The sequence below is a fragment of the Eptatretus burgeri genome, chromosome 11 (assembly GCF_056783735.1).
Source record: "Eptatretus burgeri isolate ZD-2024b chromosome 11, Ebu_testis_v1, whole genome shotgun sequence".
Taxonomy (NCBI): domain Eukaryota; kingdom Metazoa; phylum Chordata; class Myxini; order Myxiniformes; family Myxinidae; genus Eptatretus; species Eptatretus burgeri.
In genome coordinates, this window is record NC_140971.1 from 10,718,879 (window position 1) to 10,746,573 (window position 27,695).

The window sequence follows — 27,695 nt, forward strand, 5'->3', positions numbered from 1 at the left end:
GTTGAGCCGGACCTGGGGCCACCGCTCACAATTGACGTTGTGGTACGGTGGGTTGTTTTAGAACCATGAACGCCACCCAGTCAACCACGAGTTCCAGTGTCCACAGTCTAATTATTCCGTTTTACTGGAAGTCACATGGTTATCTAAGTGGGGAGTGCGCCCTTAGCAAAGCACCAATGTTATCTCGATTAGATTTTAATTAGGACTGCCAAGTGTTTTAACTGCTGGTGCATGCTGACGATTTTTGGTCAAATCTGTGGTAATTACCTCCCAGTCTATCAAGGTCGGACAATGCTAGACCAATGAAAGGAAAGCACAAACAGGGACAGGTTGGAAATCGACATAATTTATTAATAAAAAAAAAACAAAAAAAACTTTATTTGCTGAGATAAATAAAGAATGAATTGCAAAGCAAAATCAATCAAAATGCCAGGAAAGAGACAAAGAGCAGATGCTTATCAGGGGTTGACTTACAGCTAAACACAACCGGGCGTAGTGGCGTGCGCCTGTAATCCGGCTACTCGGAGGCTTGGGTTGGAGGATCGCTTGAGGACGGGAGCTCTGCGCTGGGCCATGCTATGAGAGAGTGTAGGGCAGCCTGGAATCATGGCGAAACCCAATCCTTATCCCTGTGTCGTAAGAAGCGACCAGGGTTGCGTCAGGAAGGGCATCTGGTGTAAAACCTATGCCAAATCAGTATGCGGATCATAACGGATGATCCGCTGTGGCGACCCCTAATGGGAGCAGCAGAAAGACGAACAACAACAACAACTTACAGGTAAACACAGACATGGGTACCCAACAGATCATTCAGGGGGATGGGGGGGAGGGAAGAATCGTCTCACTCACCAGAAAGTCGTCTGTGAAGCAAAAACGTCCTGAAATGCGTGTGTGCTTGTAATGTTCGTCGCCAGCACCCAGCTTTGCTGTGCACCCTCTCGTGGGGCAGCTTTGAATGCCAGTCAAAGTCTGGGGGGCACCGAGATCATCTGTCGCAGGTTTCGACCCTGGTGTTGTTGGTGACCGACCCGTGCCTCACTTGTTGGCGGCGCTGCTCACTCCCACACGCGCACCACACGCTCGCTTGCCGAAGCACTGGGAAGGCCGAATTGTCTCGTCGGCGCTGGTCAGACACCCGCTTCTTGCTCGCTTCTCTTGCTCTTTGCTTTTTCCTCTCTCCTTTCGCTTTTTCTTTGTCCTCTTTCGCTTTTCTCTCCTCACGCTTTTCTCTCCTAAGAACGTACCTCCCGCTTGTTTTTATAGCTCCGGGCCGTCTCCGCCGGTGCAGTCCGCCCCAATCTCACCCCGCCATACTGGCGCACGGTTACCATGACAACCCATGCGCTCTCAAAAATGGTGGGCGTCTGAGCTCACAAAAGATTGTCGCTGAGGAAGAATGGGGGGTGGGCTTCAGAGCTCGTGAAAGAAATGTGTGTAAATGTGTCTGTCATAAAGAAAAAAGCTTCCCATAAGAGAGGGGATCTATCCTTTGCCCTAATCAACGCATCACATTTAAGATCCCATTAGACATGGGGATGGGGCTAATCTGAACATGCATAAAAGGAAATAACTGTCTGAGAACCTGGATGTGTGGATGCATTCATCAGACCGGATTCTGAAATCTGTAACAATATTAAACTTCTCCCAAACCTTTTTAGCTTGTGTATAATCTCTATCGGAAATATGAGTTTTATTCAACTTGCTATAAAAGCTTTCCCTTGAAGGAAGTTGTGTTTCTTTAAACTTCTCAAATGAATCCATATAGTCATACGGATATATTCCCTTTTGTGATAAGAGATCAATCTCTTCTTGATTTGAGAAATGTGATTTAAGATTCGGTAAGTTTTTAATATTTGATGCGAAGTTAGATAATGGACTTGCCATAAACTTGTATGTATCAAGAAATCTGATATGGGTTATGGGGGATGTATGAATTGTTTTTGTGAATGAGATGTATTTTTGATCTGTGTTAGGAATGGCAGAAATATCTCCAGATGTTTTTGAAAGTTCATATATTAATAGATGTGTATCATAGTGAGCGTTGTGAAGAAAGACAGGAATAAAGTTTGGGGGCTTGTAATTAAGATTCCAACAGGAATGAGCTGGATCTCTATATTTACCAGTAAGGTGACAATGATCCCTAACTTTGATCTCTCCCTCAATTTTCTCCTCACAAATATGACAGATACTGTTCTTCCTAAATTCGTTTTCTCTCCCTTTGTTTATGTCATTGGTTTATAGGTTTTAACCATTATTCTCTTCATCTTATACAGTCTTTTTCCAATCGTCTTGCAAACTCCTCTGAAGCATCTTCTCCTCTATAAATTGCTAACTTGTATTTATCACCAACAGATGATTTGATATAATCACAGAAACCACAAAGAGCATGTTTTTCATATTTATTTGTGTACGATTTATTTGGATTTGGAGAAATAGTATCCATCTTTTCAAGTCTACTTTCAAAATCAGCATAGATCACAAACGGATATTTTATAGATTTGTTGTAATCTTTGAATGATATCTTCTTTCCTACTTTAGGTATATTAATTACGGTTGATTTATGATTACTACAGTATTTTCAATGTTGATTTAATCATTCTTTCGTATGAAAGAAGTTGAGACATCTCTTACAGCGATATGTTTTATTTGTTTTCTTGAATACTTTTGAGGTGAATAGTCTTGATAAATTTTTGATATAACCATAATGTGAATTTTTCCCCAAACTATACCATAGGAGGTCAATGTGTGCTTCATCATTTTTCTAGTTATTTCAAATTTTTAATATGTGAACTTTGTTAAATTAAATTAAATAAATGAAGAACCACTTAAAAATTCTAGTAGTCAGATCCGAACTGAGGATAGACAGCTTAAAGTTAAAGGGGAGAGAGAGATATCCCGCACACAAACAACTTTTTGAGATGTTCTGCACACAAACAGCCAAACAGACAGAAAGGGGTGAAAACATAACCTCCTTGACCTCTGATGGCGGAGTTAATAATTAATCTGTTAGATCTGCTGATGGCTTAATGGTTAAGTTGTTTGACTTGAGATCCTCGGGTCTTGAGTTTGAGCCCCTGAATTAACACCAAGTAGAATTGACTCAGCCTGTCATCCTTCTGAGGTCGGCAAAATGAGTACCATCTTGCTGGTAATGGAGGGCCTGCATCGGCAGCACAACTGTGCCCCCAGGAAATGATGCAACCATTCAGCCACAGGCTGCATATTAATAAATAAAATAATCTGTCATTTGATGGTGAATTCACCGGCAGTGTCTGAATTATTTTCTGCTCGTTTTGAGGACCTCGATGGCAAAGGGTTTTCCTTTATGATCCACCACTAAAACCTCTGCTTTGTTGTGCTGTATTTGTCATGTGTCAATTTGTTTCTGGGCAGGTTCACGGAATCATACGCCGCTCGAGTTCTTTCAACACCGGCCGTATCGAACACCTCTACAAAAACCCGGCCACGCACCAGGAAGGGTGTACGTGGCAACCGCCGGCATGATAAAGAATCGAGCGCTTAAGTAGACAAAGGTTTTACCACTCAAACGATGACTTTGATGGAGGTTCTTGACACGTATCTCATCATTACATTGTTGTTGTCCTTGAACAGGGATGAAGCTGCACTATGGTGATTTGACAGACAGCACGTGCTTGGTGAAAATAGTCAGTGAGGTGCGACCGACCGAGATTTATAACCTGGGCGCTCAGAGCCACGTCAAGGTAACCATGTCGGAGCTCAAATTTTTCTTCTTCTTCTTTTTTTCTTTGGTGCTCAAACCTGACCGACCTTCAGCACCGATTGTGGTTGTGGCTGAAACGCATGTTATATAATATTGACACTTCCCTAATCTAAAATTGTACGACTCCTTACCATTATAAAAGGTTGATGCACACCACAAGTGGATCTCGGCGTCACCGAAGCGAGTGGATAAAAATGATTGGATGTTTCGATTCAAAATAGCACACGAGATGCAAATGAATGATAGAGTGCGCAATTTGATAGTGAACGAATTACAGAGAGCGAATTGTCAGGTGAGCAACTGTTGAAACTAAAATCGACCTCTCGGATCAGGTTTCGTTCACTCGCGTAGCTGTTCACTTTTGCACAACCGCATGATTGTACAACCAGGTGTTCACACGTTGGCGCCCACCAAGGAAGAAAACATGGCTGGAAAGAGCTCTCTTGTTCATCTTCACTGCTGCAATGAAATAAACCGAACGACGCGCTTGGTTCTTGTACTGCATGTTAATTGGAAAGCCATATACATTCAAAATGTGTAAAATGTGGATTGTTTGTACGTCGTAAAAGTTTGAGCTTCCGGTTCGTGGTTGCTCCACGTGCGTGTGTCGCTGGTCCAGGAGTTCCTCTCTCCAGCTCAACAAAGCTACGTTTCTCAGACCAGAAATCTTGTGTTTTACCGTTCTACTTTTACTTCCGCCACTGAAGGTGGATGGACGTTATGTTTTCACCCCTGTCTGTTTGTCTGTCTCTGTCAGCTGTCTTTTTGTCGGTTTGTGAACAAAATATCTCAAAAAGTTTGGACAGATTCGGATGAAATTTGATGGTGAGTTTGGGTGTGTGACAAGGACTAAATGATTAGATTTTGGTGAAAATCCGGATCTGATAAGTTTTTCAAGTGATTCTTCACCATTGAGAGATGGGGTCAAAAACGACATATAGCAGGATATCTCAAAAAATTTGGCTAGATTTGGATGAATCTTGGTGGGCACATTAAGTTTGTAACAAGGAAGAATTTATTCAATTCTGGTGAAGATCTGAATCCAGATTTGGATCCGAGAATTTTTTTAAATGATTCTTCACCATCGAGTATAGCGTGTAGCACGATATATCTCAAAAAGTTACAGACGGATTCGGACAAAACTTGGTAGACGAGTTGGTTAGGTGATAAGAACAAGCCTATTAAATTTTAATTCAGATCCGAATCCAGATCCGGCTTATCGGTGGGATACAAAACCTAAACGAATCAGCTTGGCGGATGTATGCACTCTACCGAGCGTCCTCATAATTCCTCTGTCGACGGTCGTGTTTTCGTCCAATTTTCTGTGCCAAACCGTATCTTGTTGTGTTGTATTGTCAAGTTTGTGTCCCTTGGTGAAGTCCGGCCTACTTGTGTAGGGCTAGGCTAGTCGGGCTGTTGCTTCTGCCACCGTTGTTGACCTCACCGGCACGTTTATTTCAGAGTTAAAAAACAAACAAACAAACAAGTGATGCAGCAATCCAGCATGCGCTGCACACAGCAAAGCAACTCCTGACTGGCTGCTTGCTCTTCTCCTTTCTTCCCTTTTCCCAATTGGAAATCACAGTTAAACAACCCTGCTGAAGTAATCTGTAATCTGCTCCAACATTCTCTTTCCCCTTGATGCGTTCTATCATGAACCGATAATTCTGCAGAAACATTGCACATGTCATGATTCCATGAAGGAGAAGCTTTGCCTTATTCGTGTACAGCAATGATGTCACTTCCTTGTAAACATGGCTGCTCCTACATACCTAAGTGCCCATCATCGATCTGTAACTAAGCTCCTGTGGCTTAAAAAAAATGACTGAAATGTCTGAAGATAACCGGCTTCAGCGGAACACCCTGTTGTGTTTTTATTTTTTGTTTGTTTAATTTATATTTTTGCCGTTTTACCTTTGTCGGTTGTGCGCTGCTTTTCATTGTTGCGTCATCATTCTCGCTACTCCCGGCTTCTGATTTTTCCAGATTTCTTTTGACCTGGCTGAATACACTGCGAACGTGGACGGTGTTGGCACATTGCGCCTTCTCGATGCCATCAGGACATGCGGTTTGACGAATGAGCTCCGTTTTTATCAGGCTTCAACCAGTGAACTCTTCGGGAAGGTTTTGGAGATCCCACAGACTGAGACGACGCCTTTCTACCCCCGCTCTCCGTATAGTGAGTGTCTTTCAGTGAACCCCATTGTGCGCAGCTCATTGCCGTGCGAATGCCAGCCCAGGTAAACGATACCGTTGAAACCCTCCTTGTAGGCGCTGCCAAGCTGTATGCCTATTGGATTGTAGTCAACTTTAGAGAAGCCTATGGGATGTTTGCATGCAATGGAATCCTCTTCAACCACGAGAGCCCTCGTCGTGGTAAGTCCGTCAGTGTCGAACTTTCCCATGTTGCATGTGTTTGCGCTTCTGAAATGCCGATGTGTTCCACTGTACACATTTGGTTCGTACCTGAGCTTTGCATCGCTCGTGGCTCATGAAATGTTTTCTCATCCTGCAAGCACTGTTCACTGTTCACTTTGTCTTCCATTAGGGGCCAACTTTGTCACTCGTAAGATTACCCGCTCCGTTGCCAAGATTCATTTGGGCCAGCTCAGCTGCTTCAGCTTGGGAAACTTGGATGCCAAACGAGACTGGGGCCACGCTCGGGACTACGTGGAGGTCTGTGCGTGTGTAATAAGTTTAGCGAGGCCCATTCCTCTTCCTCAGAGTCTTCTCCTGTTAATTTGGTGAATTTGCTCCACTACCCGTGTGAGAACAGGCCATGTGGTTGATGCTGCAGCAGGATGAGCCGGAGGACTTTGTGATCTCAACGGGCACAGCAAATAGTGTGCGCACATTTGTGGAAAGGGCTTTCAGTTTCATCGGAAAGACAATTGTGTATGTATACTCCACACGTTGGTGTATGTTACCCGAAAATACAGGTAGGCCAGGTCATTCTCTGAGATGCAAATAAAAAATCGCTGAGTGAACGACACCACCATTTATTAGCTGTTTTGCTTACTCGTTTGTGTGTGTGTGTGTGTGTGTGTGTGTGTGTGTGTGTGTGTGTGTGTGTGTGTGTGTGTGTGTGTGTGTGTGTGTGTGTGTGTGTGTGTGTCGGAGATGGCTGTATTACACTTGCTTTTTCTTGATTTTTCTCTCATATTTTGCCTTTTTTTGTTCAGATGGGAGGGAAAGGGTGCAAGCGAGGTGGGTCGTTGCAAGGAGACGGGCGAGATACATGTTCGAGTGAATCCCAAGTACTACCGACCCACCGAAGTGGTGCGGAGCATTGATATTATCACTGATATAATGGATGTGAATTTTTGTGGTTTATACAACCGACGTTAAAAAACTGAATCGGTGTCCAATGTATGAGCTCAAGCTCTCCATTCTTGCCTTCACAAAAGTGTGTCTCAAACACACCCACTGTTTGGTCACACGTGCTCATTGGTTCCATTGTTTTTCTTTGTGCTGTGTGCACTCTTACTGCATGTTTTTTTTTTTTTTTAATCCTAATCAGGACTTGTTACAAGGTGACTACAGCAAGGCAAAACAGAAGCTACGGTGGAACCCTTCTACCACCTTTGAGGTAAACTAGAGTTTTGCTTTCCTCGTTTGGGCTAATTCTGTCTGTGCATTTGTTCTGTTGGTGGGCTTGGGATCTTAGCATCCTGAGTTCAAATCCCACTTGGCTGTTGAATTAATACCAGGTGGGGTTGACTCTGCCTGTCATCCTTCCGAGGTCGGCAAAATGAGTGGCAGCTTGCTGGTATACTGTGTCGGAGTGGTGATCCATCCAGGATTGTACCCAAGAGCCACAGAGACTGCTTAGGCAGCACTAATGCTCTGCACAGAGTATGGTCCCGATGGATGGATGGATTTGTTCCGTGCTCTTTATTGTATAATCTTCTTTCATATGAAGCACGTTGCTGTTAAGTTTACCTCAAAATTTTCCTGGGGACAAAAGTTCTTTTAAGTATTATTGTTCACTCGCAGAAGCCAAGCGTATGAATAGTGCGATATTCTTGTGCTGATTGAAAGACCTCAAAAAAAAAAAACCTCATATTAAACAATGAAAGTACCAATCCTCGGTTCAAATGATGCATCGATTCATTTTACACAATGAAACTACCGATCCTCAGTTCAAATTGGATTACAAAATTTCCCGACACACCCCCTCCCAGACAGTCACCCCCCTCTGAGATCACCCACCCCCCCTCCACTCCGTTGCTTTGCTCCCTCGCATTGCGGATCCTTTCCATCCCACCGCATTTTCTTCTCTTAATGCTGGCAAATAGCCAAATGTGCAAATGGTTTACTCTGCACGGAGTGGGTTTAAGACTATTAGTGTCCACACGGATAGCACCTCACGTCCGGCGCAGTTGTCGCTCAGGCTCGAACCGCCATTTGCGGGTCAGGTGTGAGGGAGCACCAGCACATCGCATAGCCGGCTCAGAAGTTCCACCGAAGCATGGTGGCGCCGGCCCCAGCGACTTGCTTTATACACATTGTTAAAAGTAAATAGCGACAGAGGTTTTGTTTCACAGTGTCACGAGATTCCTGGAATTACTCGGCCAAAGACCCTTATAATGACATCGGTGTTCTGGTCTCGTCCTTGGTCGAGTTTTTCCAAGAGAAAAGGGTCGAAAACAGACGGCTGCCTCTATTACCCCCAAAAATAAAATGTAACCCGCGGTGAACCAAAAACATATAATACTTCATGGTTATATTGCTCAGATAGATTCCAACTGCAATTACCGAAGGCCTGGAGCATGAGTCCTATACCGTTACAAAGGCCCGTGACGCAGATGACCTCCGACCTTTCAATATTTGATGATCATTTTAAGTCACATTGGTCGTTTTACATTGAAGGGAAAAGTTATAGGGAGGGCATGACAATTGTTAATATGACCGCTCTGAATAAATCTTTGTCTTCGCTTAAGACCAACATGGCGGCCGAATGATGCCTTGAATGAGCCGAAGGAATGTAACACACAAACAGATGGACGGACCAGTGTATTATTAGATAGATAGATGTACAGAGTAGTGTCTAATTCCAAAATCATCACTTTTCTTAACAGCAAAGATATATCTCTTGAGAGGAGAGAGAGAAAAAATAATTTTTGAAAGCCATTGAAGCAGTGGTCAGCATTATACACTGCCTTGGTTTAATTTCTTTGTCCAACTGAAAAAAAACATATTATCATTTTCCTGTAGATTTGGATTAATTTGAAGCAACTTTTACCAAATCATTTTTCTCTCCGAGGAGCGTTTTACGCGTTTCAGGGTGGGACAGACGTTTCGGCATCGTGACGCAGGGCTCTGTCTGCAGCTCCTCGAAGAGAGCATCTCACAGCGCTGTGACAATGACATTTAAATGTAATTTTATAATGTTGGAAGCTGTCACAAGTGAATGATAATGCAATTACATGATGCCCTAATGAGGGCTTCACACATCTTCACACATCTGTGCTTCACACATCTTTTCCGCAAGGAAGTGAAACAGCTCAGTCTTGTTGCTGTTATCTCGAAGAAAGCTTCTCCAGTTACTTGGGGTCTTACTGGTTCCTGTCACTCTTCTTCTGATTCCTTGCCACCTTTTCGACCTTGCCTCGGACTTCAGACTTGACTTCTTGTACACATCAAACACTACGTCCACCCTCTCGTACCTTGCACCATAGGATTCCACCTTTGGGATGATGTCTTCTTTAGCATAGTCATCAAATATCTTTGAAGTGCATGGAGGTAGGGCATTGATAAGTGCTGACCCATCAATGATGACTGCATCTCCCCTTGGTTCTCTTTCTGGGATGTTCACTTGTGCTTCAAGAATTTCAGCCAGCTGTGACTTTAAATTTTTTTTGAAGTTTTTATTTTTATTTTTTCGAATTTTTCAAAATTTGAATTTTCCAATGGCCAATCGGGCAGATTTGATCAGAAAGCCCTGCAGAACAGAAATGCCAAATCTGATGCTTGTATCATAATTTGCACGATTTTTCTACTATCGACTACATGACAAGGCTGGGTAGTGCTTTCAAAAAGGGGTCGTATATAGTACACATGCATCCCACACAAAACTGTAATTTCTTTACAAAAACAAAACAAAACAAACTAGTGGGCCGGTTGGTCCATTGGACCAAATTTTCATTGGTCTTCATGGCCTTGTAGCATACCTGCCTGCTCTACTACCTGATCATGGGCTTCCTTTCACCAAGCCCAGATGTGGGATGCAGTCAGCCAGGGCTGGAGTGAAGGTGTGTGTGTGTGTGTGTGTGTGTGTGTGTGTGTGTGTGTGTGTGTGTGTGTGTGTGTGTGTGTGTGTGTGTGTGTGTGTGCACGCGCGTGTGCGCAGAGGGGTGGGGGGGCTCGGGGAGGTGGGGGGTGTGGGGTAGAGGTGGGGTGGGATTATATGTTTCAATATTATTATGACAAATGATACTATTGTTGTTTATATTATGATTTTTGATCCAATCTTATCTTTCTTTTTGTGATTTATTTTGTAATTACAATGCCATGTTGTAGAAGGACCCATTACGCTGCTCTATGCACCTTAACATGGCGTGTGTTTATAACTGTGTATATAACATTCTTCTGTGGTCTTTGTTGTTAATTAGTGTCATCAACTCAGGACGTCATGATAATTTTGGTGCATCACACTCCGCTCCAGAAGAACTTCACAAAAAACACGACACACACACACACACACACACACACACACACACACACACACACACACACACACACACACACACACACACACACACACACACACACACACACCTCGTCCATTTTTAGTAGATGTTCATTTTCCCCACAGATTTCTCCCAATTTCATTCAGAACACCTCGATGGACCTCTAATAATGCAAACACATGTCAAATAGACGTTACAACTAAATAACCCCCCCAAGGGGACAGGTCCGAAAGCCACACATGGTCAAAATGCCGATTTAATTATTATTATTTTTAATTTGATTTTATTCTTTTGTCTAAAGACGTCTAATTTTGTTTGATTTTCCTCTGGATTTGTTTTGGTCAAGTCTAAAATTATGTCGGTGACACTCAAAAATGATGTCACAAAAATTGATATCGTAAGAATAAATCGTGGGATAGCCTAAAAGGGTTTAGCTTTGTGAGGCCTCAAACCACACTAAATTTTTAAACATTCATAAAATCAAAACCCGAGACCCCACAAATATACCACTTACCTTATTTTTCTAAGGAAACGCTCCTCTCTCCAAATATCTGCACGTAGACCCACTCACATAAGTGCAGCACCGATGCAGGAAACTTGCCACAGTTCCAGTACACCAGAGGCCTGTAAGGCCTGATAACTGACACGGAGCAAACAAAATGGTGGTGATTTGATTTTGGTGCCTCACCCTGAAGTGGATGCCCGTTTTGAATGGGCAGAACAGACAGACTGGTGGGGAATATATATATATATATATATATATATATATATATATATATATATATATATATATATATATATATATATATATTTATCCCTGTGTCATAAGAGGTGACCAGGGTTGCGTCAGGAAGGGCATCCGGCGTAAAACATGTGCCAAATCACAATGCGGATCATACGGATGATCCGCTGTGGCGACCCCTAACGGGAACAGCCGAAAGAAGAAGAAGAAGATATAATATAATATATATATATATATATATATATATATATATATATATATATATATATATATATATATATATATATATATATATATATATATACTGTACCGTAAGCCCTCAAATATCGCGGGTTTCGACCAATCACGAGCAACCTATTGTGTTCCAATTTCGTTATCGCAGGATATCACTTCAACCAATCACATTTTTTGAGTGGAGATGAGAGTCATCATCTGTGGGCCACCATTACAGGATCAATAATTGTCGGTGGAACCTTCACCTTTGTTCTCTTCCTCACTCCCAAACCTTCAGTATCCTTCAAACCTCATTCCCAAACTTCATTTTCCAACTCCCTGGTCGAACCTCATTCCCAAACCCACACTTTCCGACACCCGTACTCGAACCGCCAGTCTGAAACAACGATTCTCAAGTTCTTATTTTCCAACAACCAGACTCGAACCCCCGTTTTCATGCTTCATTCTCAAACACACATTCTCAAACCACCTCTCATCGCCAGTATTTTGACTGAATGATCACCATTTTGTCATTGTGATGGTCGTGGTTCTTCACCATTCCAGCATCTCAGTCACACCAGATCAAAAGAGGCACTTCCTGAAACTCGTTAACCAAGCCAAAGGACCACAGTTCAACCAAAGCTACCATTACGTTCCACGTCAGCAAGGACTGGTTTGAGAAATTCAAGAGGATTCAACCTCCACCATGTAAAATTTGTCTGGAAAGCAGCATCGGCCAACCATGATGCTTCGAAAAACTACCTACCGAGGTACAAAAACTAACAACTACCTACCGCAACTCATGGCACGAATCGAGGAAAAGGGATTCATGCCGGAACAGGTTTTTAACACCAGCAAGACGGGATTATTCTGGAAGAGAATGTCACCTCGTACCATCCTCTCCAAGCAGGAAAGATCGGCTCCAGGGTTCAAAGTAAAGTTGTTAAGGGTCATCTTACCCTTCACCTATGTAGCAATTCTGCAGGCGACGTCGTCTTAAAGCAAATGCTACTCTTCTGATCGCTGGTTCCCCTTCCCCCGCTCACCCTTTCCCCCACTCCCCTCCTCCCATGCTCCCAACTGTCCACTTTAACATCATCATCATCATCATCATCATCATCATCATCATCATCATCATCATCATCATCATCATCATCATCATCATCATCCCAAGCTAAATTTTATGGTTTCTATTTACAACAGAGCACGGCACGAGTACTTAATGTTCTCACGTCACCAACCTCGCTGTTTTGTAATAAATTTAAAAGGGTAAATTTTGTGTTTTTGTTTAATCTACACTGTATATATTTATTGTACTTACACACTTATTTTAATGTTAACATGCTTTATATATACTAGTGCATGCCCATACATACGTGCCCGTACGTGTGTGGCTGTACGTGTGTGGCCGTACGTGCGTAGCCTGCCAAGCGAGCAGTTCGTTCTTCATCCGTTTCAGCTGCACGACGCCTTGCTTCGCGAGTAGCGTCGCGTGCCAAGCGAGCAGCTCGTGCTTTGTTCGATTCCATTGCGCGTGCACGACGCGCAGCTTCGTTCCTTCGCTGTCGCAAACGACGACTGGATTGGGGCCTTGTGTTTAAGAAAATCGAGAAAGAAAGAATACAGTAAGTCGATAAATTGAGAAAGAATACAGTAAGTTGTCACTATCTGGAAGTCCGGAAGTTAAGTCCTCACTGTGCGGAAGTTCGCATATCGCAGTTACGATTATATTTTTCGCAATTTAGTTTTAATGGCCAATTATTCAATTAGCGCCAACGTATTTTGCCTTTTCGCAATGTCATTGCAAGGAAAAACACAAAGAGAAGAGAAGAAAAAAAACGTACGTGCAAAGAAAAAAACAAACAAACAAACAAAAACTTTCAAAACAACAAAACCACACAGGCCGTTCCTTCGCTCTCGTGAATGACGACTGGATTGGGGCATTGTGTTTATCTATAAATGCGCATAAGAAATCGAGAAATTATTAGAATACACAAAGTCATCACTATCCGGAAGTCCGTACGTTGTTTTCTAACCCGTAATGGGGAACGTGGCTGAGGTTCTCTTCCCCATCGGCCATGCCTGCGCAGCAATGTGTCTTGTCTTTGGTTGGTAAATAAATGGCCATAACTTGGGAAGCAGTTGTCCGATTAATATCAAACTTTGAAAAGGCACATCCACAGGGCCCCAGCAATATACCTGGCAAGTTTCAATTAGATCAGACCAGTGGTTGTTGAGAAACAGCGGTCACACACACATACACACACTCCTGGAATTATAGATAGATGCGTGTGTGTGTGTGTGTGTGTGTGTGTGTGTGTGTGTGTGTGTGTGTGTGTGTGTGTGTGTGTGTATGTGTGTGTGTGTGTGTGTGTGTGTGTGTGTGTGTGTGTGTGTGTGTGTGTGTGTGTGTGTGTGTGTATATATATATATATATATATATATATATATATATATATATATATATATATATGTGTGTTTATTTCAATTGTAATGTGTTCGGAACCGAACCCCCCTCTTCCCGTTGGCCCATGGTTTTAACTATCGCGGCATTTTCCAGGAACCTAACCCCCGTGATATTTGAGGGTTTACTATAAACAGATATTTGCATTCAGTTTGTTGCATTGTTCCCCGAAGGTTAGAGCAGGAATTTGGAATTTGGCCAGGTTGCCTCCTCTTCATGACAGACTCTGTGGGATATTTAGAGATCCACCAACTAATGCTGACATGTGGGACATCTAGCTCTATGTACATCTGAGGAAGGCTCACACATTGACCGAATCACCCTGGTGACTGTTTATAGCCGTGCTGAGATATGAACCCGGGCTGGACAGTTCGGTGGCGAGTGCACATACCTGCAGGCTATCCTGCCAGCCCCATATTGTAACCCGATTACTCGAGTCAGATATCTGGTGATTCTAAAACCTGGTTTGCATGCAAACCCCACCTCCAGTACCTACCTGTGGCATTGTGTACTAATTTTATGTCTATTTGGAACCTAAAGCTCAAATATTTGAATCTCCCATGATGATTCTGAAATACAGGTTCTGTTACTCTCACGTTGCAGGTAGGTCGGTGTATCTCTGTTTATTACCGTCTTTTTTTCCGATATTGCTTCCTCTGTTCTCTCAGTCCCCTGACCCTCTCTATCCACCCCATGATGCATTCATTCATCTATTTACCCCCTCCCAGTTAAACGTTAAAATCCGTGCTGTCTTCACACCACCTCTCATTTATTCCTCGCTACTCCCGTCTATGGAACCACCTGTCTCATTATTCCCGACAGTAATTCAAGCAAGCTGTGTTCCGCCATCTCTTGTTATCCCCAACTCTTGCACATGAGCTTTATTCCCCAAATTAACCTTTCTTAATTCAACCATTTTATTTGCTTTGTTCAGTGTTTCCTCCTCTCCTTTGTTCCTGTTCAATCATCCCCTTGATGTTTGTCCCACCGTCAGTTTTACCTTGCTCTTCCATGAGCCTCGATTCTGCAAACAAAGAAAGATTCTCTGTACTCCCTTTGTCCACCCGGTTTCACTCCACCACATTGCTAGTTTGTTGGCTTCTAACCCTCTATGATCCAGTTCTTCTGTGAGCCTTGACTTCTCAGGTACATCGCATTGAAGGCCTTAAACTGATGAGGTCAATTTGCCACAGGGAGTTTTTGATTAAAGATTAGCATTGCAGACCTCCATGGGTTTCTATTCTCCTGTTTGACCGGAACGGATGTATGCAATTGTTTCGTGTCCTTGCAAAAATCACCTACAAACACAGATTCTGCGATTAGAACCTCCATCGGTAGCGGAGGTAATGTTTTCACCCCTGTTTGTCTGTTTGTGAGCACGATATCTCAAAACGTTGTGGACGGATTCATATGAAACGTGATGGGAAACAATTGATTAGATTTTGATGAAGATCCTGATCCATTAATTTTTAAGTGATTCTTCACCATTGAGAGATGAGGCCAAAAAACGACATGGAGCACGATACCTCAAAAAGTTACGAACGGATTCGGAGGAAACTTGGTGGAGGAGTTCGGTAGGTGCCAAGAACAAGCCGATTCGACTTTGGTAAAGGTGCGGATCTGGATCCGCACATCAGTGGGATACAAGACGTAAACCGTTCAGCCTTGCGGAGGTATGTGCTCCACCGAGTGCCGTTCTCGTGTTTGTTTGTTCATCTTTCTTGGCCGGTTTGCCTTATTTACTTGCGTTCCCGACTGAAGTCAACGTTTGTAGATGTAAACGTGAGCAAACATTTTTTTTTTTGGCCTCTTGCTCCTGTGTTCTCGTGTATTGTGGGTTTTATTGCCCGACGGAGCATGCATAAGCACAGAAGCAGAACTCGCGATTGTTTGGAGCTTTGGAAAATAAGGTAACGTTGCATCATTTGTGGTTGGGAAACGCCAATGATCGGGTGTTATTCGATGTTATATTTTCAAATCATTTCCAAGACGTGCACATCCGCCACAATTTACCTTGCATGACATTTTAAAATGCACAACCTCTGTTCCAAATTTGGCGATTCTAGCTGCTCGTGTTTTCGAGTTATTCTGCCGACAGACACGGTGGAGTTCTCTCTCTCTCCATCGAGTGCAGCCTGTGGCTGCTGGTTGCATCATTGGTTGGGACGCGACTTCCGCTGATGCAGTGTCCCCCTTACCAGTACACCGGTGCTCATTTTGCCGACCTCGGAAGGATGACAGGCTGAGTCAACCTCCTCGTGTATTTTTAATTCAGCGGCCAACGGGGCTTGAACTCAGGACCCTGGGATCCAAAGCCACCACCCTAACCGCGAAGCCAACACCAGACTACGGTGGAGTTTGTCGCAATACTTGCATGCCAAGCAACGACAGGAAGCACATCGAAAGAGAAAGCAGGCAATCTTTCACAGTGAGGGCAATCTCGATTCAGATCACCAGCTGCCGTGACCAAGGAGCAGAAGCAGTTTGACGCTAACCGGGGATAGAAAGTCAGGTGAGAATCGAGAGTAAATGAGACGGTGAAGCGATAAACTCGCCTCACAAAGGTCAGGATTGCAGCTTGAACAGCCGGGGAAAGTGACATTTGTTTTGTCTTTTAAAAATTTAATTTCTTCTTCTTTTTTGGGGGGACTTTATTTACTATAGTGATTACTCGCTCACTCTGGCAGTGAAATATGTTCTGCTAATCGCATGTTAGCCCGGGCGAGTTAAGATGGTAGGAGGAGGGAGCTTGCATCGTGGCCTGACTGCTGACATAGGAGTGTAAAGTAGAAGTAGACACATTTTTATCCATGTACACGTCCTTATTATAATTACCGGACTGGTGTTTGTGTGTTTATGTGTTTGTTTGTTGTGCTACTCCTCCTACAGTCGTGGGCAGATTACATCCAGACTTGCTACATAGGATCAGCATGACCCCAATTAGTGTAATGGGGTGTTGTTATCTTTGCCGGTGGTCTTGGGGGGGGGGGGGGATAGAGTGGGAGGTTGAGGGACGCAAATTCTCCATGTAAATGTGTATCATAGTACCGCCTCCAGGTGGGGGAGGGTATTACCAGCCAACCATTTACAGTACTGTCAGACCCTGCTTTTTCACATGTCGAATCCACGAATGTTGAGGCATTGCTTAAAAATATATGTATATATTTTTTAACATGGTCTAGGCTCGTGGACGAGCGATTTACACAGAACAAATCAGGACACCACATAACAAAGGGGTAAACAACAACAACAACAACAACAGGGTGGAGAGAGAAAGTAGTCGGAGACAGACAAATGAGGGATGCAGGTAACGATGGGTCAGGGAAAACGCAAAGGGTGGACAATATGGATACACAGCAAAATTGTGTTTGACCAGTTTGTGATTTTTGTCAAGGTCGGAGGAGAGAGAAGAGGCTGCTGCCTGTCTGTCTGTCAGAAGGATGAGAGATGTCATGGCAGAGAGTGGAGTCATCAGCAAAGGGATAAAGAGGATTTTCCAGAGAGTCGGAGAGATCATTGATGAAGATTAGGAATAATATGGGGCCGAGAACACTGACTTGGGGTACTCCGGCCTTGACAGCAAGAGGAGATGAAAGGGTTCAGAGACACATGTTGTCTACGCGAGTGGAGGAAGTCACTAATCCAAGCAAGAGTGGAGATGGCTTTGAATTCCACAGGCAGACAGTATGGAGAGCAAGGCAGGATGCCAGACTGTATGAAAAGATCGAGATATGTCCGGAGAGACGGCCCTGATCTCTTGTCTGATATTGAGGTCCTCCATCCATTCTTGGGGGATGAGAAGCAGCATGTCCAAGGTAGAGTGACCAGGTCTGAATCTGAATTGATGATCTAATATGAGGCTGTTGGAGAAAAGGAATGATTTTATGTGAACTGCGATGATGGGTTCCCCATGACCTTGCTGATGATTGGAAGTACAGTGAGCTGATTGGTCCATAGTTAAGTGGATCCATTGTTGCACTTTTTTATGTAATGCTGTGACATTAGCCAATTTCCTTTTTTCCCAGGTGGATATAGGAGACCAGTCTCGAAGATTAACAAAATGTGAATGCGTGAATATCAAAGCAAGTCACACTTTATGACCCGTAAATACACGAGGTCCGCGAATAGCCAATCGGCGAATAGCGGGGTCGGACAGTACAGTATTCCTGTCCCCACGTTTTCAAGTGCTGTGAGGTCTTTTGAATTGTAAGCAGTAGGTACATTTTTGCTGCATGCACATAACCCGGGTTATTTTTTTTTGCCTACGCAGAACTGTCAGTTGCCTATACACCGCCCAAATAAAAGTATGCCTCAGAAGAACATGTTGCATGCTTGGAACAAGATCGTCTGTAGGGCGGATACTCTGCTAGTATAATAAATTTGTGTATTTTTTATTTTAGTGTAATAATTTTCTCACTGGCAATTCGTGTTATTACAGGACATGGTTTCTTTAAGACAGAAGTGGGTGTTTAAGGTACCAACAAAGCTCCACAAATATTAATATACACCCTCATGGAGGCGTCATCTCCCCATCCTCGAGGGGGGAGGGGAGCGGGGGGGGGGAGATGTTTTTGCACCCACGACCTACCCATGTTTATTCAGAGCACATCTGCAAAATTTGAGGGGAATTTGCGGAGCAATTTTAGATTCTATAAAGTTCAGGCACGTATACATACATACATACATACATACATACATACATACATACATACATACATACAATTGGCATGCTTTCGTATGATGTATTCATTTAATAATAATAATAATTATTATTTTTGGTTTCATTTTGTCTGTGTGTTTGACTCGTGCCTATAAACTCGAGACAGCAGATCTACTCTCCAGACTCTTAATTCCAGTAACGATCGGTCTCTAATCCAATGCAACCCTTGGCTGCAGGTAACCCTCAACCCCACCCCCATGATATTGATTACTAAAGTTTTCACATTATTTCTTCAGCATCAGCGATCTCTTAACGGCCCCAATTATGAGCACTTTCATGTGGGCAAAAAAGGGAAACACCACCATCAGGGTTGAAGGACAAAATCGAGGTAGATTTGAACAAATGATGGGTGTGGGGAGGATGCATGGGGTGGACAAGATGGATACAGAAGCAAATTGGAAATTTGGAGGGCAGTGGGCTTGGGGTTCGAGGGGGGGTGGGGGTGGGTAACGGGGGTAGAAAATATCACAGTTTTGGATGGAGGATGATCTGAGATGGTGGTAAACAGTCGTCTTGAAGACTTGGAGGGAAGAATGAGATTGAAGAGGATGTGGAAGTTGGTTCTACAGGTGGCAGAAAAGAGGAACAAGTGAGTGGAGGTGAGCAATGATCCTGGATTTTGGGAGTTTCACCAGAAGGGTGTTGATGGTGGACCGTGTGTGCCCTGCAGAAACTTGGTGTGGGGGGGGGGGTGGTGGACCGTGCACAAAGCATGGAAAGGGCACAAGGTGCAAGACCAGCATCACATCACAAAATAACCATGACTTCTTCGAAGAGAACCATACCATAGCAGCATGAGTCAGCACCTCCATTGACTGCATTCCAGTTATATCTGCCATGAGAATTACAGTGCATATGTTGTACATGTAAAACCTTTTGGTAAATTATATTGTTTCGGTTTTGGGAGAGCGCGGGCCCAATGAAGGGGCGGGGGGGGGGGGCAACGACCTGAAGCTCCACATCAATAAACATGAAACGTCACAATTATGATCGAGTAGTCATGGGGAATATTTGTTTTGAGTTTCAACCCGATCGGATGCATGGTCTGGCAGCCAGAATTATTTAATATTTTGAATCTGAGTTTGGGGATTTAAATCAAATTTGGTACAAGTGTGTGTGGTGATGTAATAATGTTGGCGGAGGCATATCTGGCAACGTCGCCATGTCAAAGAGTACCCTTCATGTTGATCATGACTTGAATACTTTTCCTCTGATTTTTCATGACGAGTTTTCTGGATAGATTGTACAATGGGACAGAATTTCTTAATTTGCACTCTATCCCTAAATGTTGATGGTCAAGGTCACATGTGGTCCAAAAAAAATTCGCCATCATTGAATCGCGGGCGATGTGGGAGGCTTACCCTCGCCGATCGCCGAGGGTAAGCCTGTTCAGCTTGGACATTCAAGTACTTTACCATCATTCCACTGGTTTATGTTATTTTCTATCTTTTGATCTTCTTTCCATTAAAATTAAGTTTGGTGCATCTGGCCCAGTTTGTTGGAAAGCATGTTGGAGTATTTATTTGGTTGTTGCACAACTTTGCATTTGTTTATCAAAAGTAGGATCATTCCAAAGGTCAATGAAGATTGTCGACTTGATTTGTAAGTGGTTGCGACGGAAGGGAGGGTGGGGTGTGGGTCGTATGGGGGAGGGAGGGGTAGAGGGGATTGGGTGTTCGATCTCCAATCTGAAAACGTGCAAAGTGATTGTTAAGCTTCTTGTCCTATGTCCTATATCGGTACAAAATGAATGATTCAATTGCTTTTCATTCTCACAATTTTTCAAATCTTTTTTTTTATTTAAAAAAAAAACACAATTGGACAGCGATTATGGATTGTTTTATTTATTTATTTTTTTATTACAGTACTTTAGTCTCATTGTGGAGCTGCCACACATGCGTCTCGCACACGTTGACATACAGACGAGTACATGAGGCAAAGCACAGGACTGTTAGACGAGACAAACGCAGCCACTGAGCTTGGGGGAAGTGTCATCACTTCCTGGGGCAACCTATGTACCAGCGACGTCGCAATAATGGCACCGTCGCAATAATGGCACCGCATTTCTCACCTCATTCAGCAGGGTCCTCCTCCCCACGGATGCTAACCAATGGGGATTGTCCGTGCACCTTTAAAATTTTGAATGTCAAGCAAGGAAGCAGCAGATACTGTTGTTAGTCTCTGTTCTGACTCGGCCAGGGTTTGAACCACCCACCTCCCAGACTCGGAGTGTATGCTCGAACGAATATGATGCAGGTAGATCAGAACTTCCAGCTGGTTACTGGTGCAGGTCGGCACACGAGGCAACAACTGTAGGCCACAGCATTTCCTGTGCAGGTTCCTTAATGCTCAGCACCAATTAATGTTACTTCCTTTAGTTTTGAGAGATTGAAACATAATGAGTTGGTTTGTTTTGAGCAAACGAGAGAAATCTGCTGTGATTCATTTTCAAAAAGTCATGAAATCATGACGATCAGCCATCACTCTATGCTAGGAATCACTTTTGAGTGGGAGGGTCCTCCACCCCCCATCACCCCCCACTTTTCAAAATGCTTTGCACCCAAAACCACCACTTATCGTCCAATGGCACCAAGAGACCCATCCACCACGGGGAAACATGCATCACACTGGCTGCATACTATCTGGATCTGTGCTGACATTTGCGAGCACAGGACCGCTCCTTCATGGTCGGATGGGAGGTGGGAGGGAGGGCGTCATGATTAACTCACCCTGCAATGAAGTTGTCACCCCCACCCCTCCACCCCCCAACCCCCCCTTGTCTTTTTACCGACATCATTTCAAAGTGATATTGGTAGACCGGGAAACACACCGAGTATATTTGACTTCACAGTGTCTGTCAAAACAACACATTAATCCTCACTCGATGTTGCTCCTTGCTCTCCTCAATGTCCTCAAGCTGTTTTGAAACTTTGAAACAGGTTTGAGAAACAGCATCCTCGCAGCTTCCCTTACACGAGCGTAGTTGAAACATTTATTTACACAAAGTGATGCGATTTGTTAAATATTTGATGCGCAGTGTCGCGTCGAACTGCACTGTACACATTGCTTGAAACTTGGGTAAATATCAACGTTTTTGTTGCAATGACATTTTATTTTGAAAGCGTTTGAACAAGAATTGTGTTACCAATCGTCGTTATTACAACACGTCAAAATATCTTCTTTTTTTTTTTTTTCTTCTTCCATTCTACATCTCAGAAATCATCCAAGATATGAGCTTGATGAATACCTGCATACGTTGATAGTGGGTCATGAGGATGTTTGCACGCTGTATTCATTTCAAGGGTCTGAGGCTTATCCTTCATGTGAATACACACAGTTCATTCATGAACAGCCTCCTGTAAGCTCGACTCCCAAGCAAGAGCCACTCTGTTGATCTCTCTCCCTCTCTCTGTGTGTCTCTCTCTCTCTGCAGGAACTTGTGCGGGAGATGATGGAATCAGATGTGGAGTTGATGAGGTCCAACGTGAACGCATAGTCCCACGCTCCGACTGCATTATGGTGCCCGCATTGTCCGACGTCCTCTGCTCAATGTCTCGGAACAGTCTGAAGTCTCTTTGTGGTCAACAGGGATCAATAATAATTGTTGTGTTTTTTGGGATTTGTTTGTATTTTCTAATCGGTTTTACGTTCCAGATTTATTTTTGTGTCGCCGTCATGTCTCTTTTTCTAAAATCTTGTTTTCTTGTCGCTGCCATACGAAGGCATTAAAAAGGTTACGTGTATGAGATACTCTCAACAATCCAACACTCGTCAAGGTTTTTTTTCCAACACACAAGTTCTTGTAATTAATAATGGGTTGGGAGCATCGCCAAAGAGCAACGTGCAATCTCCCCTGAGCTGTCTCGTCTGGGTTTGAATCTCCACCGAGCTATAAACCACCGCCCTGGTGTTTCACACACAGGGCGATGCATCATTGCGTGTGCTGTCGATCAGATTGGCGATAAAGCTGGAGGACCCATCTGCCAGCACTTGTCGTGCGTGGATTTCAAATATCCCACGGTGTCTTTCACAAAGAGTAGGCGAGTTATTGCCGGCACCCTGAACAAATCACAAGTTCCTGCACTTTCTGCCAAACGTCACTTCTGACCAACCTGTTTGTGAAAAGTGAGGCCAAAAACCTTCCCTGGCCGACCCCACAAGAAGGTGAGAACAATTAGGGCCATTTAAGTAATTGGTAGGAGTGAAATTATTACCCTCCGCTGTTCCACAACAAAGTATATCGGCCTTTCCCTGGCAGGGTGACAAGCGAAATAGAGAAGCTTGATAATTGCTAACTCTCAAATGGGGCAAAAAGAATTTGTCGTTAGAGAAAATGTAGTTGTAGTCTTAATAGTTGATGTTATTTACTTAGAAATTAAATTTTTTAAGAAAAATGATTTTCTTACATATATATATATATATATATATATATATATATATATATATATATATATATATATATATATATATATATACATATACAATTTCCTTTCTGTGGCTTTGTTTGTTTGTTCCTTATGCACGGGCACATCTTTTAAGTTACAAACTCCAAACTCGCGGTACAAGTACAACTTTGTGTGGGTTGCAACAGAGGCTATTCGTGCCTCACACGGTTGTGTGGGGGAGCAGGTGGGGGCATAAATTCTCTATGGATATGTGTACTGTGTAGCGCCACCTGGTGGTGGTGGCAGAGGGTATTGCAATTTCCTTTTTTACCTGGGCAATGCTGAGGTTAACGCACTCTAAGCATGGGTGAATTTGTCCTCCTTCCCCCCTTCCCTCCCCCTAAAAATAAAAAAAATAAATGGAGGGGCCTGTCAAAGCCTCTCATCGTGTGTGAGACATTCCTAGCAGGAAGGAACATCAGGACAAACGGGGTGAATAGGAGGGTTGGGGAGGGGGGGTGGGGAGCGGGACGTGTGGACAGGGGTGAGGGGCTAAAGCACTTTTATGCATGGGTAAATTTGTTTTCCTTTCCTTCTCCTTCTCACCCCAATTTTTTGTCAAACATGACGACTTATTGGTCCGTCAGTGAAGCGACGGGTTGCCTCTGCTGGTCATATGTATGTATGTATGTATGTGTATATATATATATATATATATATATATATATATATATATATATATATATATATATATATATATATGTATGTATTGGGGGGGTCACAAGACTACCCTTATTCTCAGGTTTTCCGTCTGTATGTTTGTATGTAATGGACAGCTCTGGAGGCCAGAGGAGTCAACCGATTTTGATTAAACTTAACTGGTAGGTTCATACCAGGATCTAGTTCTATGCTTTTGAGCACCGTTGCTATGGATGCCACCGTTGCCCAGCAACGGGACTTTGAAATTTTGAAAAATCCTAAAAAATTAATTTTTTCGAAAATCAAAAATCGGCTTCTGCGCTTTTATGCGCACTATAATCAACCTCTTTGTCAAAAATTTTCAGCCCGATCCGTATGACTGGTATGACTGCATGACTAGTATGCAATTATGTAGCGACCACCCATGCCGCCTACCAGCTTGTGTGTATGTATGTATATATGTATATATATATATATATATATATATATATATATATATATATATATATATATATATATATATATATGTATGTATATATATATATGTATGTATATATATATATGTTATGTATATATATATATATATATATATATATATATATATATATATATATATATATATACATACACTCGTACTGATGTATTTAGAAACAATTGAAAAGGAAAAATGCTTTGGCCTGTCTTTGACTGTTCTGAGTATCTTGTTCGTAGAACTTTTTGAATGCCCTTCGTCGTCTATTTTTCCTTCGAATAACTCCCGACACTTTATTTTATTTCTTCACAATTGCTCTTCTGGTGCTTGTTTTTAAGGGTGCATGTCTATCTCCTGGATGTTTTAAAATTTAAATGCTATGACGGTTGTATCCATCCTAACTTTGGATCGCCACAAATGTTGTTCCTGCATCCCATGTTGAAATGCTGTTTATTTTCATGAACACAAGTTTAGATCTGTCATATGTGATCTCAGCTTTAATTGACCATTTTGATGACCCGAGTTAGTGGAATAATCGAGCAAGCATCTTTCCTCAGCTGTGAACAGGAAACTGAATTGTGCTGATGAGATATAATTATGATCCAGATTAAATATATGGGATTGAAAAAACACCCGTGACATCCTCCAGTGAAGTTGTACATTAGAGTCTCTCGTGAGGACAGGGAATATTTTGAATGTCATTTGTGGCTTGAAGCTCAAAGAGAACAATGAAACTGGCTCCAAACCCCCCTCCCCACCCCCCAAAGAGAACCCCGTGTCATCCACACATCCCCTTTATCCGAGTGCTGACTTATCTGATTGATTTGAGAAATCGGAAGGGTTTGCACGGTCACGACTCTTGCTCATCAGTGATAAAAACCGATTCCTCATTATTTTAAGAATGTCGCACACCAATGAACACGCTTGAGCCGAACACGTCACATGCTGCGTAGTAATGCTGGAGTCCTGCTCAGGATGCAGGTCGGAATGAGTGCGATTGTGTAAAAGAGGATGTTATGGAAACGCGAGTGATGAAATTTGAGGTGTGGGCGTGTGTGCGCTGGTGTGTGTTTTTCGAGTGATGAGTGCGGATGTAGTGTACTCAGGTGTAATGTATAGTATCGTGGAAACGCAACTTTCATCCGCACAAAGCACTTTTGTTACAAATCACCATTTTACGTCGAAAACCAAATTGAGGAAAAGTTAGCAGGAAAACACCGCAGAAGGAAAAACTATACAAGTTTCGTCAAACAATCTTGTCACTTTAAAAACTTATTTATTTATTGTTGTTTTCTTCCTTGTACTCCTCCTCCTCCTCCATATATTTGTACCAGAATAACACCAAGTTTTATTTTTTGTCATGCAGCAATCAGGTTTAATGTGATGCACAGTGGAAGAGTACAGTCGAAAATGTTTTTGGAATAAAGACAGAGAGGTATTTGCACAGCGATCCAGTCGATTACCAGTTTGGAGCTCTGCTGGTGAGTTTAACCCATCGCTAGGGGGTTTTCAGGCAGGATCTCTACTGTCTGACTCAATATGGCATTCGGTCAGCGGAGGAAATACCAGGACGGACGAGTTTGCGGCTGGATGTCCATGCTTCAGTATTGAAAGCCAGGTTGACATGTATGGCCACCCATTCATCCAATAGCAACTCCCGGTTGTTGAGCAGGACCAGTTCTGGCTGACTGGCGGAAGAGTCAAGCAACCACTTGGCAACGTGTCTTTGTTGTCCAAGATGCTCTCGATATCAAACCTTCGCCGCTGAAGGCAGATTGGTGGTAGTGAAGTCTGTCGCGGTGTGTGGGATGAGGGAAATGTTACCTCGATTTTGCCATCCTCTTCCTGCTTCCATCCAGATACCATAATCTTTCCATTTTGCTGCACAGGAGATGTAAATGCAAGTCTTGACTCCAAGGAGTTGTTTTCTTGCTCTGTCGTGCCTGTAAAGTCTGTCTTCAGAGCTTTCCCACGGTCCTCGAGCACAGCCGTTGTTGTCGCAGATTGTGATGCATAGCAATGAGAGTTCGATTGTTGCAGTCCACGTCTCTTTCGTCGCCGATAGTTGCCATGTTCAAACATGTCGGTGCAGTGCGGATCTAAGGTCCAGTAACTGCCCTTGCCCGGGCGGTCGTGTTCCCTCGGCACCTTGACAAAGCAATCGTTAAGTGACAGGTTGTGCCGTATGGAGTTCTGCCAGCCCTGGCGGTTCTCACGGTAGTAGGGAAAATGCTCCATGATGAAGCGGTAGATCCCACGAAGGGAGATCCGGCGCTCGGGTGCACTCTCTATGGCCATGCTGATGAGAGCAATGTAGCTGTATGGTGGCTTCTGCGCCTCATTCTGGCATCCTGGGGTGGTTGCCCCAGCTGAGAGTAGCGCCGGAGGGAAGCAAAGAAAGGTGCTTGGATGATGGGCTCGAAATGTGTCAGCTTGTAGAGAACTTCCAGGATAAAAGAAGGTTGATGCCATGACCGTGGACCACAAAGGAAAACGGGGACGTGGCTTTGTTCACCAATCCAGTTGTCTTTGCCTTTCTGGACTCTCGTGCTTGACTTCCCTCATTCTCTGTCTTTCTCTCACCCTTTTTGTGTGCAGCTTTTCACTTTGTGTGATGTTGAGTCATATCTTTTTGTCACATGACAAGGTCTCATTGCTGACTGGTTTGAATCTCTGGCCAACCCCTTTGCCTTCCCCGTCCTCAAAATCTCCATTGTTGACATAAACGCCAAAAGGGACGAAATCAACATGTAACAATAAACAAAGTTTGTCCTGCTTCCCTTAACTGCTGCAATTAGGGACAGAGAGGGAAAGAGGAAAGTTGATGAGAAGCAAGACTGGCGGAGAGAGAGAAGAGAAGAGAAGGAGATGGAGATAGATTTTCTTTTTTTTAAGTGCTATTTCTGTCCTTTCTGGTAAAATAAAAAGATCAATAATCGTTCAGTAACACATATGTCATATATATATATATATATATATATATATATATATATATATATATATATATGTTTCAATAGGGCAAATCAGTATATGGGGGTGGTGTGGGACGAGACGTGCACCAGTAACCTCAAAGCAACCATGAATCGTACCGTGAGCCATGAAATTTATAGACCGAGCGTCGAATAAGATGAAGCGACATGGATAAAAGAAGGTAATTGAAATCTGGATGATACACGGACTGCTCGGGAATGGTGTAGAAAGACAAGGTAACAATCTGACTGCAATTGCCCCTCTCCCCTTCCTACCGCCCACACCCCACCTTTTCTTCTCCATCCTTCTCTTCTTCCCCGAGGCGTGACCATTTCGCGTGTTCTCCGACCACCCACATGGCGTTTATTTGGAAAAGTTTCCGGGGCGGTAAACTCTCACATCCGATGTTTGAAATCTCACGGTCTGCGTGGGACGGAGCCCCCACATTGTCCTCCCCTGCCCTTAGGCCTGGAACACACGCAGTCCGGATGAGCGGGTGTGCCGTCCTCAGTTTATTGTTAAAACAATCACAACATTTCAACTGTTTCTTTTTACTAATTCACTCGGCAAGTCCACTGGCAAGCAAGAGTGATGAG

The 27,695-nt window shown here is 43.3% G+C and overlaps 2 protein-coding genes and 1 pseudogene across 2 annotated transcripts in view; 2 read left to right on the top strand and 1 right to left on the bottom strand.

Moving 5' to 3' along the window:
- GMDS (GDP-mannose 4,6-dehydratase) overlaps nt 1–23,353 on the top strand; it is a 32,641-nt gene extending 9,288 nt beyond the window's left edge. Inside the window, exons 3-11 of the mRNA XM_085845197.1 lie at nt 3,394–3,481; nt 3,613–3,722; nt 5,729–5,921; nt 6,014–6,118; nt 6,291–6,418; nt 6,519–6,637; nt 6,925–7,021; nt 7,263–7,331; nt 22,007–23,353. Coding sequence (XP_085701323.1) covers nt 3,394–3,481; nt 3,613–3,722; nt 5,729–5,921; nt 6,014–6,118; nt 6,291–6,418; nt 6,519–6,637; nt 6,925–7,021; nt 7,263–7,331; nt 22,007–22,069 — 972 coding nt within the window. The 3' untranslated portion in view covers nt 22,070–23,353. The remainder of the gene's footprint in view (nt 1–3,393; nt 3,482–3,612; nt 3,723–5,728; nt 5,922–6,013; nt 6,119–6,290; nt 6,419–6,518; nt 6,638–6,924; nt 7,022–7,262; nt 7,332–22,006) is intronic.
- LOC147016494 (signal recognition particle RNA) lies at nt 486–626 on the top strand (annotated as a pseudogene).
- Nucleotides 23,354–24,914: 1,561 nt separating the features above from the next.
- LOC147016495 (uncharacterized) lies at nt 24,915–26,757 on the bottom strand. Its single transcript, XM_085845198.1, has one exon. It carries the CDS (start codon nt 26,599–26,601, stop codon nt 25,639–25,641), a length of 963 nt encoding a protein of 320 aa, XP_085701324.1. The 5' UTR covers nt 26,602–26,757; the 3' UTR covers nt 24,915–25,638.
- Between the last annotated feature and the right edge of the window lie 938 nt (nt 26,758–27,695).